Raw genomic sequence first — 15,011 nt, 5'->3', positions numbered from 1 at the left:
TTAGTGTCCTTTTATACTTAATGGAATTTGTTAGTAAAAAACCCTTATATTTTAATTATACTATCTGGCATGGTATATATAGTCGATGCCTCTGTACCAGTCTTGTCAAATTATAAAGTATCCAATAACTCAATATATATCCTTAATAGTCATCTATACCTATCTTCAATAGATTAAATAGTCTTGGTCAAAAAGGGCAACATTTGATATTTCAACCTATGGATATATTCCACATAGTAGACAATAGTTAACATATTCTTTCATGGAATTTCTAGAATCCTTTTCCACACAACACTCTAAGAATGACAACGGCCTGATTAACTATCAAAAATTAATTGATCTCCCAATTAGTAACAATGCATTAGGAAATCATTAGTAAACTCATTTCACAATATTTTCATTATTTTTTCTAAGTGCTTTATTGTATGTTCATTTGAGACTCTATTGGATACAATGATATGTCCACAAAGGTTATTAATTTAATGAATATGACTCATATTAATGAAGATGAACAAGGTGGAAGTATGATGTGCAAGCAGGCTGTGTAATTCCATCAGGTTGCATCATGCATAAACACTAATGATAGTATGGCAGTGTGATTAGGGCCCTTGAAAATCATATTTTGAGGGATCCTATAAGTTTATTGTACTTAAATCTTCCAAGCTACCGTTGAGAAATTTTTTTATGAGAAAGATGGCTTTGAAAAACTTTGGATGGAAAGAGGTAGCACTAGAGGAAGTGAAACTTAGGAAACTTTCCCATAAGTACAATAAACTTATCAGGCGCCCCGAAGACATCCAAGATATGCTTCAAAAGAAGCTTGTGTGGCGTGTGCGTACCACGAGCTTCCCGTTGGAATGCTTCATATCGGCCAAGTACGAGGAGTGGGCTCGTAGGGAGTCGGATATCAAGGACCACAAAAGGTGGCGTACTTGGGAGCATAATTAGCTAGAGATATCCAATGTGACATGTTGGCACATTAGCCACGGCACGATCACTCCTTGGTATGATACTTGGCTCGCTGACACACCCTTAACTCATCACCCTAACCTTTTCCACCACAACCTATGGTTAACCGTGGCATAGTTACTAACGGGGAATGTGCGACTCTTATGGGAACAACATGGCCTTCTGTTAGATTCTTAATGCAGGCTATGGCTACTACAGTATGGACCTCACCAAATTGCCCTATTTGGACTCTCGCGCTTGATGGGAATTTCTCATGTCGATCCTCTTGGGATCACTTTCAAGAGACATTCCCTACACAGATTTGGGTTGGACGCATCTGGCATCCAATGATTATTACTTGCATCTCATTTTTTCCTTTAGAGATTCATGCACTGTTGTCTTCCTATCGATAATTGGGTGACCCATATTGGTCACTCAGTTAGTTTGCATTGCCATTGTTCCAAATCTCTCCTCAAGTTGAGACTATTGAACGCATTTTCTTCCATAGTGAGATTCTTATATATTGTTGGCGCCAATTTACTCACCAGTGGCATCCGCTCTTACGCACCCATGCTACGCTAACACTGATAGTGTTTTGACAAGATATTTATCTCGTCAACACGCTTTAAACTTAGCCCTTATCTACACATCACCTTAGCATACTTACTATGGAAAGGGAAAAATCCTTCTCGTTTTCCACGATCTACCATGAGAGCACTAGACCTCATGCAACGCGTCAAACAATGGCTACGGAGAACACACCATCTTGTATCGCCCATTGCCTGACGCCCCGACTTACATGTGATATACTTTGCACTTGGGAAATCCCGGAGGCTTTGACTTCCATCACCACTTGATTGCAGATTGTCCATTAGCATCCACCCCCATTTGACTTTCTAAAGCTCAATATGGATGGTATGGCCAAAGGGAGCCCGAGCCCACCGGGTGGAGGTGGTATCCTACGAGACCACACAGGGAGTATCATTTTTTTTTTTCATCCTTCTATGGAGTACAAGCTAATACAACAGTCGAAGCTATGGCGATACATGATAGCTTGCTCCTCTGCAAAGAGCGAAACCTTTATAATATCATCCTAGAATCAAACTCACAATTGTGGGTCAACATATTTTGTGCAGGCTCATTCTCCCAATGGCGTCTCTAGAGAGTATAGTAAGACATCATGTGATGTCGCTTACTCTTGGTCAACATTCGTTAGTTGTTGCACGAGGGGAACCAGACAGCGGATGCCCTCGCCAATTATGTGGTATGCTCTCACAATCTCCCCCTATAAATCACTTAGTCAGACCTTCCTCAAGCGACTCGCGGCTACCACCACGTTGAGCACTAGAGGCAAGAGTATGCAACCTCTCGCCTAATTGATGTACCCTCTGCGCACATTCACGATGTATCTAATGATAGCGTGAGGACCACTTATACTCTATTCATCACCACTAATGTGGGACACAAGCATATTGGTGCCGAAGACCTTCAGGAGCTGCACCAATATCACATTTGTATCATTTTCTTCTTTGCATCATGGATGTGGGTGAGTAGGGCACGAGTATAATTGGGACATTTACTCTCGCTCCACATCTATAATCGCTGATATATACTTCACTTAATACATAAAACCTCCTTAGGTGGCGTCCAAGGCATGTCTGGATCAGTCAATGGACACAACCGTTGGGTTGGCCATACACGACATTGAATGTTTTGCCAAAAAAAACAAACTAGATGGATGTTGATTAGATTTGATTGATCAACTCAATTGAATATCCCTTAAATTTTTTTGGCTTTTCCTTTCTAATTAGAAATAGATGTACAATGCTTTGGAAGAGCGAACATTACAATTAAATGATCTCTAAGTTCTTATCAGATCCTATTTTATATGAGGATAAATATAAATTTGGTTGATTAGCATGGTTAGAATAATTTCCCATCATTTTGAACGTTCTTGCCACACTTGAAAGGAATCTTCCATCATTCATGACAGATTCTTTCAATGACCAGAAGGCCATTAAACACTTCCAAAATCTTAACGAGTAGTATTCGCTTGTTTTTTGCACAGTATAAGACATTAGAGATTCCCAAATGAAGTTATTGCTTTCTCTTGCAAATATAAATCAACATTTTTAGTTGGAACATTCTATCAATATAGCAACAATCATTTAATTACTCCACAAATGATTAAAGGACATTAAATTATTTTTTAACTAGTGAACAGAAGTATTTTATAAAAATAACTAGATATGAAAATATCAATATTCATCATATTTAAAGGTGGAAAACAAAGTTTGCAAATGTCGCTCAAGTGTCTATTAAGTTGGGTCAACAAACCCATTCAATCCTCTGATTAGAACAATATTCCCAGTATAATTTTTCCATTAATCAATATAATTGTAAGTTTTAAAAAAGTCAATTTTCATCATTTCTGCATAAGCAAAAAAAAAAAACAGTAAGCTAATGTCGCTTGAATTTCTATAAAAGTTGAACTGTAAATCCCCAAATTGTTATCCTGGACGAACTATCTGTGTCAATCTATGCAAGAATATAACTCTTCCCCTGATTTCTTTCGCTGTAAAATCCTTCAATAGCAAACACTTTCCACTTTCAAGGTATTAAACTTAAAGCAAACAAATATAGATAAAAGAATCATTGTATTTGTTCAAGATAAGCAGGACACTTGGCTTGGATTCCAAAAATAAGGTTAAGAAAATATTTACACCTTGATTTGATCAGAAAGTCCGGACCTCGCCCACCATTGGCATCATAACAAGTAGGCTCTAGACAATAAAAATCAGGAAGAAAAGTAAAAGTAATGCAAATGAGACGAGTGCATCAGTGATTTCTCACCAGATACCGCCTTTCTGATTCCCATTTCACCCAATCTGGCTCTTTCATCTTTTATTTCTGGATCAGAACTGAGCAGGGGAATATAATTATGAAAATAACTCGGAATTCCATCGGCCGATATAACTTCTCTCATCACACTTGAGGGGGGCAGTCTCTGTAAACCCCCGTCGCACTGAAAGAAATCACATATCCACAAGTCTAGTCACAAACTCCGCCAACAAGAACAAAATCCAAATGAGAATTATAAAAATCCAGGTCAAGATTTATAAAAATATTGTATTACGGAACCCAAGTCATCGCGCAACATCACTTGAGTTTAACAGTTGAGAAGTATTTACTGTAGAATTCTGAAGAAAAGGGACGAATTGATGTAAGAGAGAAAGAAGAGAGGAGAGGAAACAAATGACCGTCTTATTTATATAGACAGATCCGTCATTTATACATTTCAATGAAGGATAAAAAATGTAACAGAATCAAGAAAATTATAAGTGAGGCATACCAATCGTAAGTTAACGAGGCATCACCAATCCTTCCTGCAACTTTGTTTCTTACTTTTCGGACATGGACCTGAGAGAAGACAAAATTCTTAGCTGAGACCCTCCATAGAGATATCAGATCATCGCTTTTATGTATGTATAACCTTGATGCTGTTTGGAGGTCCTTCGCTTTCATCCCTTATTCGATGGATTACAATTCCATTGTCACATTTGTTTATAAAATGTGCACTTCCACTTATATCGTACAAATTTGGGGCCGAGCCGTTCCAACTTTGAAGCTAAAACCAGAGGAAAGTAACGATTAAAAGTTCATGCCGGTATTAAAACCATACAATTTTTCAGTGTTTAAAAAAAATTAAATTAAAAATGAAAAATCAAGAAATAAATTTAGAAGGAAAGGTAAAAAAAAGAAAAAAATTAATTAATAGAGCAATTTATTTATGAAATATATATACAAAAAAAATTATGTTTGCACCTGTCTCGGGTGGGCAACAAACCACACGTGGCATGAATGATGCTGTGCAAAGCGCTTAATTTTCGTAAGCATAAGACTCACATACTCAGTCTCCGTCCTGTTAAAAGAGAGCACGTTTTATAATTTACTCGTACTATATATGGCAACAAAAAGTAGACATCGTGACAAAATGATCTATTTGACGTCGAGATTTTTTTTTAATTCACGAAGGAATTTCTCCCACTCAAAGGTCAACGAAACAATTGACCTTTGGCACTGCACATTCAACAGACGTCGGTAACTAGGGTAAATACATGTACGAAAATAAGAGGTACTTGTATTTTCTCTATCTAATACCTCCCGAAAAATAATAGTGTGATCTGATCAACTCATAACTATCAAAAGTTTAATCAACCCAACACTAATTCCAGGTCCTTTATAGAAACATTTCGAAATACATACTAACAGCACTTTCAGCAAACCCTGATTCTCGCCCTGTGATAAATTTCCTTGAGAAAAAATAACTCAAATCCTAAGAGCAAAGTACAGCGGTTATTACTTCAGATTGACAAATGAGAATAAGAATCGTGATACTTCACAGAAAATGTGAAAAAAAGAATGATGATGCGAAGCCATTAGGCAATTCCCAAAATAATAATATACTCACTGATTTGGTTGACGTTGATGATCCAACTCATTATAAGGGTCAATTACAAGTCCACGAATCCCGTGTCGTAGAACAGCAGCTTTAGCGAGATTCAGTACCCAGTTAACGGAGGGAAGACAATCATCTTCGCATCTGTCATTTAATAGGGAAAAAAGAAGGAAAGATAAAGTTATACAGGAATGTGAACTGCAGAATTCATAAAACGAATTCAACTTGCGTGAAAAGATGGGAAAACAAAACGATATTTGGATATTGAAACTTTGGATGGGCATTTCTGTATTATGAAAATAATATTTGTTTTTCGAGAAATAACCTCAGTTAAATATACAGCTTTACCGTATCAAGTGGAAGGTGTTGTCTAGCCACTCTTTTCCTTGCTCCAGATCTTCAGCAGTCATTCGTTCAATAGTATTTCCGTATCTGCATCAAAGGCAAACATTCATTCACGTCACAACAGATTTAACGGAGAAAATTCCACTTTTTCTGGATGACGATGCGATAAAAAGGAAGAACTAGAACTAGAACGAAATTAATCGACATCCAGAGATAATATATATTTGCCAAAATGAGATCACATGTAGATAAGGATGAGGCTTGCCATCGCCGATAACAATTACAAGATGAATGATGATAATTCATTGACATCCAAGTCATTCATCTGGTCTAGGATGAGGATGACAACGATGAAGACAAAGCCGTCATCAACATCATCATCTCTCCCTTCATCAGTATCATCATCATCTCATTTCATCGTTACTGCCATTGCCATCTCATAACATCTACATGGTCATTATCATCATCGTCATTGCCATCATCATCATTATCATTATCTTCGTCACCGCCACCGTCACTGTCATCATCATCATCATCATCCTCATCCCATGATTATGAGTCCACTCCACCTGCCACCAACTTCTCCTGTCATCACTGGTGTGCTGATGACATGGCTGCTGCTGAAGAACTTTTCACCAACCTCTGCCGTTACAGCAAGTTTCTTGTTGATGATGATGACAACGACAATGACAAAGTTAACATCATTCCCGAGGACAATACAACTTTGTCCAGGGACGGCAAACCCTATTAGGGACCAATACAAATGGACTTTGTTGAAAACAGAGCAGAAGAAAAAACGAATCATGAGTATGGCCATAGGAACTTACGGAGCATTGAAAAAAGGCTTTTTTATGCGCTTCTCAAGCAGCTTTCTCGCGTGCTCTCGAACCTAGGGGAACGCACAAGCAAAAAGCAGAACCGAATATCAACTCATTATTTTCCTGGGAGCACGATTATCCATAAGAAATACAACAATTAAAAGTAGGGTCTTCATGTAAGGTTTTGGCTTTATTGACTTATATTCCCATCTCTTATTACTTCCATATTGAGTTCTACTACAAATGCCATCTCCAAGATCCCAAATTTCGGATTTCAAACACTTGCCTTGTTTTCCATAGAGCAGAGCGCAAATGTCCATCCAGTAGCTTCATTTAGATTGCACAGTAAAGCATCAATCCACTCACTTTTTCCAGAGTTCGGAACACCGGTGACAACAGTAAGTTCTCCGGGCACAACCTACTTGGTATAAATGAAATGCAAACAATCAATCAATCGATCACTATAATGTTTTCATAAGACTAGAAAAAGGTTATTTTACATTTATCGCCAGCGTGCAAAACTTTATTAAACAATTCCAGGCATGAGATTAGGAAATCAAGTGCATCTTGATATCAAAAAAAAATGTAGCCAAAATAACAACTAATGGAGCACCGAATAGAGCCAAAATGGCACGTCGATTATGTACATAATATTTGGCAAGCATTAAGTTCTAAAAGTAAACATTATAAACAGAAAAAGAGCGTTTCAAATTTATTTCATGTAAAAAGGACTTAATTGAAGAGTTAAAAGCTTTTCCGACTCTTGCCCTCCAAAACCCATATGGTGGCTTACCTTTTACCCCCTTCCTCAAAAAAGTTTGGGAATATCATCGAAGATTTAAAAGCTTTCTTTCTCCAAAACCCAAATAGTATATCTCTTCTTTACGATCATTGCTGTGTTTGGTCGATTCTAGGCTCGTGGTCTTGTGATGCTGTAAATGAGCCTTTTACAGCAAAGCGTTCATCACAGTGTGGGGGTCATGGATACTACTGAAACTTTTTTATCGATATAAAGGCTCAGATTAGGATATTAAAAGACTAAAAAATTCCGATGGTGAGCCTGAAACAGGTCTCCACGATGGCACACACTAACTACAAAACATTTTACATGAATCAAGAAAGAAAGAAGGAAAAAGAGAGAGAGAAGAGAGGTTTAATTCCTCTTGTTTAGCGAAACTAGTCAGTATACGCTCAATTTTCTCAGTAACAAATACCATTTTACATGATCGTTGATCTCACTATCATGAGGTAAGACTCAAAAGACCAGGCATCGAACAAATAGACGAGGACTAAAGCTGAAATATAATTCAGTGAATGCCGTATACATCAACTAACCAATTAAATGGGTAAAACCTCCAAATTTACACACAAGAGCCAGTGTAGAAACTGTAACGCAGTATCCATAAGCCCACTTTAATCACAAAAAACGAAAGAAAATCAAACTGAAGACAGAAGTGTACCCCAAGTAGACTTTTCAAAATATGCCACAAATACAATTTCAAGTACTGGAAAAAAGTTACGTAAGAAAAAAACGACGCGAACTCACTCGGTAGAATTCGTCTACTCCACTCCACCCAGTGGAAACGCCAAGTTCGTCGCCATGACGTAAGTTATAGTATGAATCAATTTCGTGAAAGTAGTTCCTGAAGCTAAAGAGGCCCTTGATAGGATAAAGCTCTGCCTCTTCAATTGCTTTTCTCACTGCATCCGGTCCCAAACACATGAGCACCTAAAAAAGGCAAATCAATCTCATTGATAATTGACAAGTTGCTGAAGATCCTAGAAGTGCAGAAAGTAGAAAAGAGGAAATTTTTATTTCATCAAAAAAGGTTACATAGACACTGTTTTCTATCACTACTTATACTAGTCGTTTGGGCAGTCTCCCAACGGCTAGTTAACGGCTAGTTTTAAACTAGCCGTTAGCCTTTGCGGTGGGCCCCACTTGCTCTGATATTTCTTCTAGTGGGCCCGATAATTCTCCATTGGGCTTGGGCCATTTTCCTCTAGACTTGGGCTTCTGTAGCACATATTTCTCAACAATAATACATGCTTCTGATGTCTCGACAATATAATTATGATGTTGAATTGGAAGTCGTTGAATTTGCCCGAACAGAAAAATTGACAACTGCCTTCTGGCTCAAAGAAGCAACATCCCCTTGAATTTTATGCTCCATTTAAATTTCACGTAGTGTAAAATTCTACTAAACGACATATAATGTACTGGTACAATGCATATTGAAACATAAATAGTTTTTATACAAGAGGATACGATCCCCACGGAGATCTAATGAAATCGAGAAATGGGACAAGGAATAGAGAGGAGAATGGGAGAGATGGAAGAGGTAAGAGAAAAGAAGAGAGTGATTGGTGAACAAACTCTCAAGAACCTCCGAATCGGAAGTTCTTGCCGTCATGAAAGTCAGATACAGCTAATCGTGCCAAGAAACCACAAGGTGATCATTCATCAAAAGTCCCTCTAATGACCTTACAAGGGGGTATTTATAACCCTACGATTTCAAGAATTGGTTATCTCATCAGGACTCTAACATAAGGACTCAACGAAAAAAACAAATTCTTTCAAAAGAAAAGAGTCACTGTAAAATTAAAAGCACCTCATTTGCATCCTTGAATGTTTCAAAACCATTCTTTTTTGGCCAAGTAACTCTCCAACACCTGAGCATAGAGAAAAAGATAAGCTGCCTTGGAAAGTCCAAAACTAGACTTTTAAGGATATAACTAGAAGATAAGAATTCCATTCCATTAGAAACCATATATCAACCTCTCCTTTCCCAAACGGCGAGAAAGTTCTTCAGCGAGGGCTTGACCAGGCTGATCAGAGTCAGTTGCCAGTATAATACGGGATGCCTGATAAAAGCGAAAGGTAAGAGTCCAATACGTTTACAAAACACAAACTTATCAAGAATAAAAAGCACACTATACCTTTTCTAAGTACTCCTTGCAGTTCCACAGGTACTGAAATTGTGTGTCCTAGAGATAAAAAGAAAACCTTGTAAAATGCAAAAAAACATGAAATCGTCTTGACTCCTATTCCACACATGAGTCCAATTAACATCAAAGGAATAGCATTTTTTAAGGAAAAAACATGAAGGCAGTGGCATAAATACCAAGTTACGACGAAGAATGGCATACGATTAAGTATGATATACTGTTCAAACATCCATTTTTGATGAATGAGATAAACGTCATCACATTGCAAAATGGTGACATTTCATTATAACGTCAAAGCCCCAACCATACAAAGGATGATACAAGAATGAGATGGAGAATAGAGACATCAATGGGATAAATGGTACGGGAAGCAAGAGCAATCCAACTTTGATTGGCCCTCCCTATATAATGCACAATATTTTGCAGCAAAGAGGCGTTATTCAGCTAGCATATAAACAAACCTCGTTTTCTTGGGGTATGTCAGGGGATACTTTGGAAGGTGCGCCATCAGGTACACTAATACAGTTAGGAAACCCAGCCTCCTCTAGTGAAAGCTTATCTATCTCGCCCTCAACCTGTTTCACAAAAGAAAAGGTGAAAAAAGATGAAGAGTTCAGAGGCCAGGTGAGGATAAGAAAAAGAAGATGTATTACAATAATGATCTCCGAAGCTGTCTTTATGTCATCCAGACCGTAGAATACTCTTTCCGTGTTTTTTTCCTGTTCAAGGAAAGATGCCCAGATAGATGGTCATAAAATGAAGAGCGTGAAAACAAACTTAAAGATTGACCCTGATGCAGTATTGAACAGTGTCATTCCCCATCATAGTTAGAAGACTACAACCAGGGTTTGGTGATTGGACTGAATCAGATCGAATTTTAACTGATAGATTTGAACAATCTATCAATCCAGATGGCTCTCATATAGAATGATAAGATTGATCATAGGAGCAAGATCTTGATTGGACACATGGGTTGATCCAATCTATGGGCTGATCAGATCAAAAAGATTGATTTCTGATCATTTGCTGGACCATTAAACTGAAAGGCCATGCTGCAATGAGACAAGCCCAGGACTGAAACCCAGGGCGTCCACATATTGATGGGTTCAATGGCTACGCGAGAGGAAAAGATGTATTTTTTGACCTACATTATGCAAAACATTCTAAGGTAGACACGACCGATCTGGATGATTGATCAGCAAGGAGCTTAACCTGGAAAAACCTTTTGTTGTTGCCTCGATATTTGCAGCTGACCAGTTTTCCATCACGTTTGTACGTAAAAGCAATGACAATCTGTTCATTTTAATAAGCCGAATGAGTCAACATTATAAACTACTGAATATAAGTGTGGGCAAATCAAGTGAAATACCTCATTCCCATACTTGCGCTGCATGACATCATTCCTACGCAAGGTTTCAGTAGATATCATCCTCTCAGAGAACCATGTAACAATCTGCACCAGTAAATCAAGCTATAAAATGAGCGAGGGACGCAATCTTGGGTCATGCATCCAAAAAAAATTATAAACTATATTTTAAAACTTTTTTCATGGATCATCGGAGATACAAAAAAGAAGTTACCATCAGAGGCAAAAAAGAGATTAAATACAAAATTCACAATTTATCTTCTCTTTGCAGAATCTACTTCAACTGTCCATCTCAAAGTATGAAATAATGCATTCTGTTCCTGTTTTTAATTTTCATACTTCAAAAAACAAAATTTATTTATGATCGATTTTATTTTTATTTAAATTAGATACGATAATAAATAAGTTCCATTACTTCTTTAATTTAGATATTCGCACCATGTAAAACTAACCATGGCATTCCTGGATATGATTGTTATTCTTAGATTTCTCCAAAGATTTTTTCGAATTATCCTTAGTGGATTCAAACGCTTACCAACTGTGCTTAAAGCTATAGCTGATAACAAACGCACTGCTTTACATCTTTAAGCAGTATGTTGTCCTTCAACACTAGGCCACAATACCTGACACTGGCCTACTTATGGCCCAAGCAAGGTGTTTCTTCTGGGATTTGAACCTGCTATCTGACTCTGTTACCATGTTGGATTCAAGCTCTTACCAACTGTGCTACTTGAAGGAATCACCCTATCAATAAGACGACCCCCAAGTCACAATAACAAGAAGTATTTAACATTACTTAGCATGCATCTTGATAGGACGGAGATTCTCTGGACCATAAAGTGGATGCTGATCCAGCTGAGCTTCAACTTATCGTTCTCCTTCCTTTCTACCTCTCCCTCAACCAACACTCCTTTCTTCTCCTGTGAGAGTTAGAGGCATGTGCCACTAAGACAGCACATGCGTGAGGGAGCTAATAGCAGGAATCACCAATAAATAAGGCGGCTTTCAACTGACAATATGAAAAAGTCAATAACCATTGCTCATCAAGCATCTTGGTTGGACGGAGATCCTCTGGACCAGAAAGGGGATGCTGATCAAGCTGAGCTCCAACCTCGTTCTCCTTCCTTTCTACCTCTCCTACCGACACTCCCTTTCTTCTCTTGTGACTGTGGTCATATTGCGACCACTTAGAATGTTTTCGTTGAGGATTCTTGGTTTTCTTATGGGATCGGGCATATGTTCATATCAGTGGGCCGTGAGTTATTAGTATGCCATGAGGATTCTTGAAATGGTGGGCTAACATGGCCTTATCACAGGAAAAGAATACCAACACTACTAAGTCCACAAGCCTTGCACAACTTGAAGCAGCCAAGCCCTGAATCCACAAAACTACTGTCTTCAACCCTTGCGTCCATAAGGGAAATTGTGCTTGAGTCCACAGGCACCGGAGCAATCTCTAACAAAGAGAACAAGCAGAGGGCAGACCAAGTTTCCCAGAAAAAAAGGGACACTTCAACATTCTCTTTTCTTCAAGAAAAAATACTTCACACTCTCTTTTTAAGTTACAACGGGACTCTATATATGCCACTAAATGTAGAGGGTTTCCCAAGATGGCAGTACCGTTTGAAAAGACAACTTAAAACATAGGGAAAAACACTAACAAGATAAAAAAGAAGATCAGAAACCTAACAAGCCTGATCAGATATATTGTGTGCCTCAAACAGATTCAAACAAGACAAAACAGAATATTTTTGGCTCTGAAAAGGTAAAACAGGGATTATCTGCAGATTCTGTCAGTTTTAGAATCTGTCTGAGCATTTCGTGTATCTCCAGATGATTTCTGCAGATCTTGTCAGCTTCCCGAAAATTCTCCGCCTGGCCCACTATCTGTTAGTGGGCTTCATGAAATGAAATCCTGCGCTACATCATAAGCAACATAGTAGTAGGTGGCCAACATCAAGCCACTTATTCAAAAAATTAATAACAAGTGGCCCACCTCAATTTACTTTTAAGTCACTTATTCCCCATGCGGGGATCAAATGAGTTAAGTTAGATGCGGGTCAGCCCACGCCCTGTGAGCTAGTATTTAAGCAGCTCAGATGGGATTCAATAATAAGCCTATCATGTTTATTGTTTAATCTTAACTATGACGGGATAAGTCTTGGCGATGTCTGGTCAGGGAGCTGAACCAGTCAACGAAGAGTTTTCTGAGATCAACCCACATAAATATGCATACAACAGAATATGGAGGGAAAAGGAAAAAACGTAGCTCCCACCTCATTACATAAAGGCTGTAGCTCAAGATCCTCCTCCCAGAGTTGTCTGTACTCCTTTAGAGGCTTTCCATTTGGAGCTGCAGGGGCATTATACTCCTTCATATCCCCAGAAGCCTACACAATAAGAAAAAGGTTAAAAATCATGTGGATGTGATATAAAATAGTAAAAGTTTAACTTGGTTTGTATTAAAATGCTAAAGACTCACCTGCAGATGTCCTCTCCACCCGCATTTACCTCGAAAGCAGGACCACATCGCCAATTTCCTGTAAAATACATTTGAAACGGTAGCTGAGGAGAGAAGCAATGTCAATTGTGGAGAAAAGGCAAAAGCTAATAGACAACTTACCCATCTTCACGAATGAAAAGAGAGAAACTCCCTTCCTTTGTCTTTCCTCCGCCACACTACAAGAGAGACATCCGAAATTATGATGTTTCAAAGAAAACCCATGCCAATATTTAAATGAAAGATGGTAAATTTAAACCAAAAGGCAAACCATAGATTGAATAAAAAACATATAACAGTGGAAATTAAGCAGTTTTTTCTCATCACACAGGGAGATAATTTAGAGAAATGCAATGGCCAACACTGCCTCTCACTTCCACTTAAATAAGAAGAGTAAAAATAGGGGGGAAATGTAACTGGGAGAGTGTGCTTGTCCCAAATTCTATATTTAAATCTTCATTCTCACTCTAGAGAAAATTCCGCAACTGATAAAAAATAGTGAAATTTAGTGTCCTCGGTTTATGTATGATTACTAGGTAGAAGAAGAAGAAAAAGAGAACAAAGCATGTTGAAAATGGAAGAATGCCGAAAAGAAACCTTAGGGCATATCATATGCGTGTACTGCCCAGGCTTCCCAGCACGACAGGGTATCCCTTTCTCCTCCAACAATCTCCTCAGAACTTCAAGACTATCCTCCTCCGCAGCCTCCGGCACAGCTGAAACCCCAAAAAATCGATCAAAAAAAGCGCAAAATCAAGGCGAAAAATCAAACACCCTCCGAGCAATTCAACGGGTACCCGTTCTGGAGAGACTAGAGGGCGTGTAAGCACGAACAAGGCACAATCGCATCGCCGACGGAGCTATGCCGACATCTGAGATTGAAATAGACCTTCGAGAAGGCAGAGGACAGCGATGGAGAAGAGGACGGTAGAAAACGGCGCGCCGCCATGAGAGATTGTTCGAGGTGTTCATCAGAATCCCCGATTGGATGAAATTGCGGACGGTGTTGCCGGTCGCCGGCATCTCCGCCGTTCTTCTCCGCCGGCGTCGGCGATGAACTTCGAGGTCACTCCGTTTCCCGCTTTAGCGACTCCCTCTCCTTCAACCTATTTATACTCAATCCAAATACTATAGTTTCAAATCTCTGCATATTCTGAAACTATATAATATTTCTATGTTGAAATAAATTTCTATGCCAACTCCTCTCCTTCAACCTATTTATATACTCAATCCAAATACCATAGTTTCAAGTATCTGCATATTCTGAAACTATATAATATTTCTATGTTGTAATAAATGTCTATGTCAACTCTTCTTCTTCAACCTATTTATAATCAATCCAAATATTATAGTTTCAAATCTCTGCATATTCTGAAACTATATAATATTTCTATGTTGAAATAAATTTCTATGCCAACTCCTCTCCTTCAACCTATTTATATACTCAATCCAAATACCATAGTTTCAAGTATCTGCATATTCTGAAACTATATAATATTTCTATGTTGTAATAAATTTCTATGCCAACCCCTCTCCTTCAACCTATTTATACTCAATCCAAATACCATATTTTCACATCTCTATCTGAAACAATCTACTACTTCTATCTGTAGACATGGTCGTTCT

The 15,011-nt window shown here is 38.3% G+C and overlaps 1 protein-coding gene across 1 annotated transcript; it reads right to left on the bottom strand.

Moving 5' to 3' along the window:
- Positions 1-3,588: 3,588 nt before the first annotated feature.
- On the bottom strand, positions 3,589-14,492 carry LOC144708622 (twinkle homolog protein, chloroplastic/mitochondrial-like). The gene is made up of 21 exons (XM_078582028.1): positions 14,183-14,492; positions 13,983-14,101; positions 13,509-13,564; positions 13,368-13,425; positions 13,162-13,275; positions 10,889-10,972; positions 10,732-10,812; positions 10,173-10,238; positions 9,981-10,094; positions 9,511-9,558; positions 9,350-9,435; positions 9,183-9,243; positions 8,117-8,299; positions 6,857-6,988; positions 6,580-6,641; positions 5,756-5,839; positions 5,420-5,551; positions 4,774-4,870; positions 4,442-4,576; positions 4,301-4,368; positions 3,589-3,973 (listed from the first exon to the last, which is right to left on the bottom strand). Exons 1-21 carry the CDS (start codon positions 14,406-14,408, stop codon positions 3,934-3,936), a joined length of 2,046 nt encoding a protein of 681 aa, XP_078438154.1. The 5' UTR covers positions 14,409-14,492; the 3' UTR covers positions 3,589-3,933.
- Between the last annotated feature and the right edge of the window lie 519 nt (positions 14,493-15,011).

The sequence above is a fragment of the Wolffia australiana genome, chromosome 10 (assembly GCF_029677425.1).
Source record: "Wolffia australiana isolate 7733 chromosome 10, ASM2967742v1".
Taxonomy (NCBI): domain Eukaryota; kingdom Viridiplantae; phylum Streptophyta; class Magnoliopsida; order Alismatales; family Araceae; genus Wolffia; species Wolffia australiana.
This window is presented reverse-complemented; position numbering and strand designations above follow the sequence as displayed.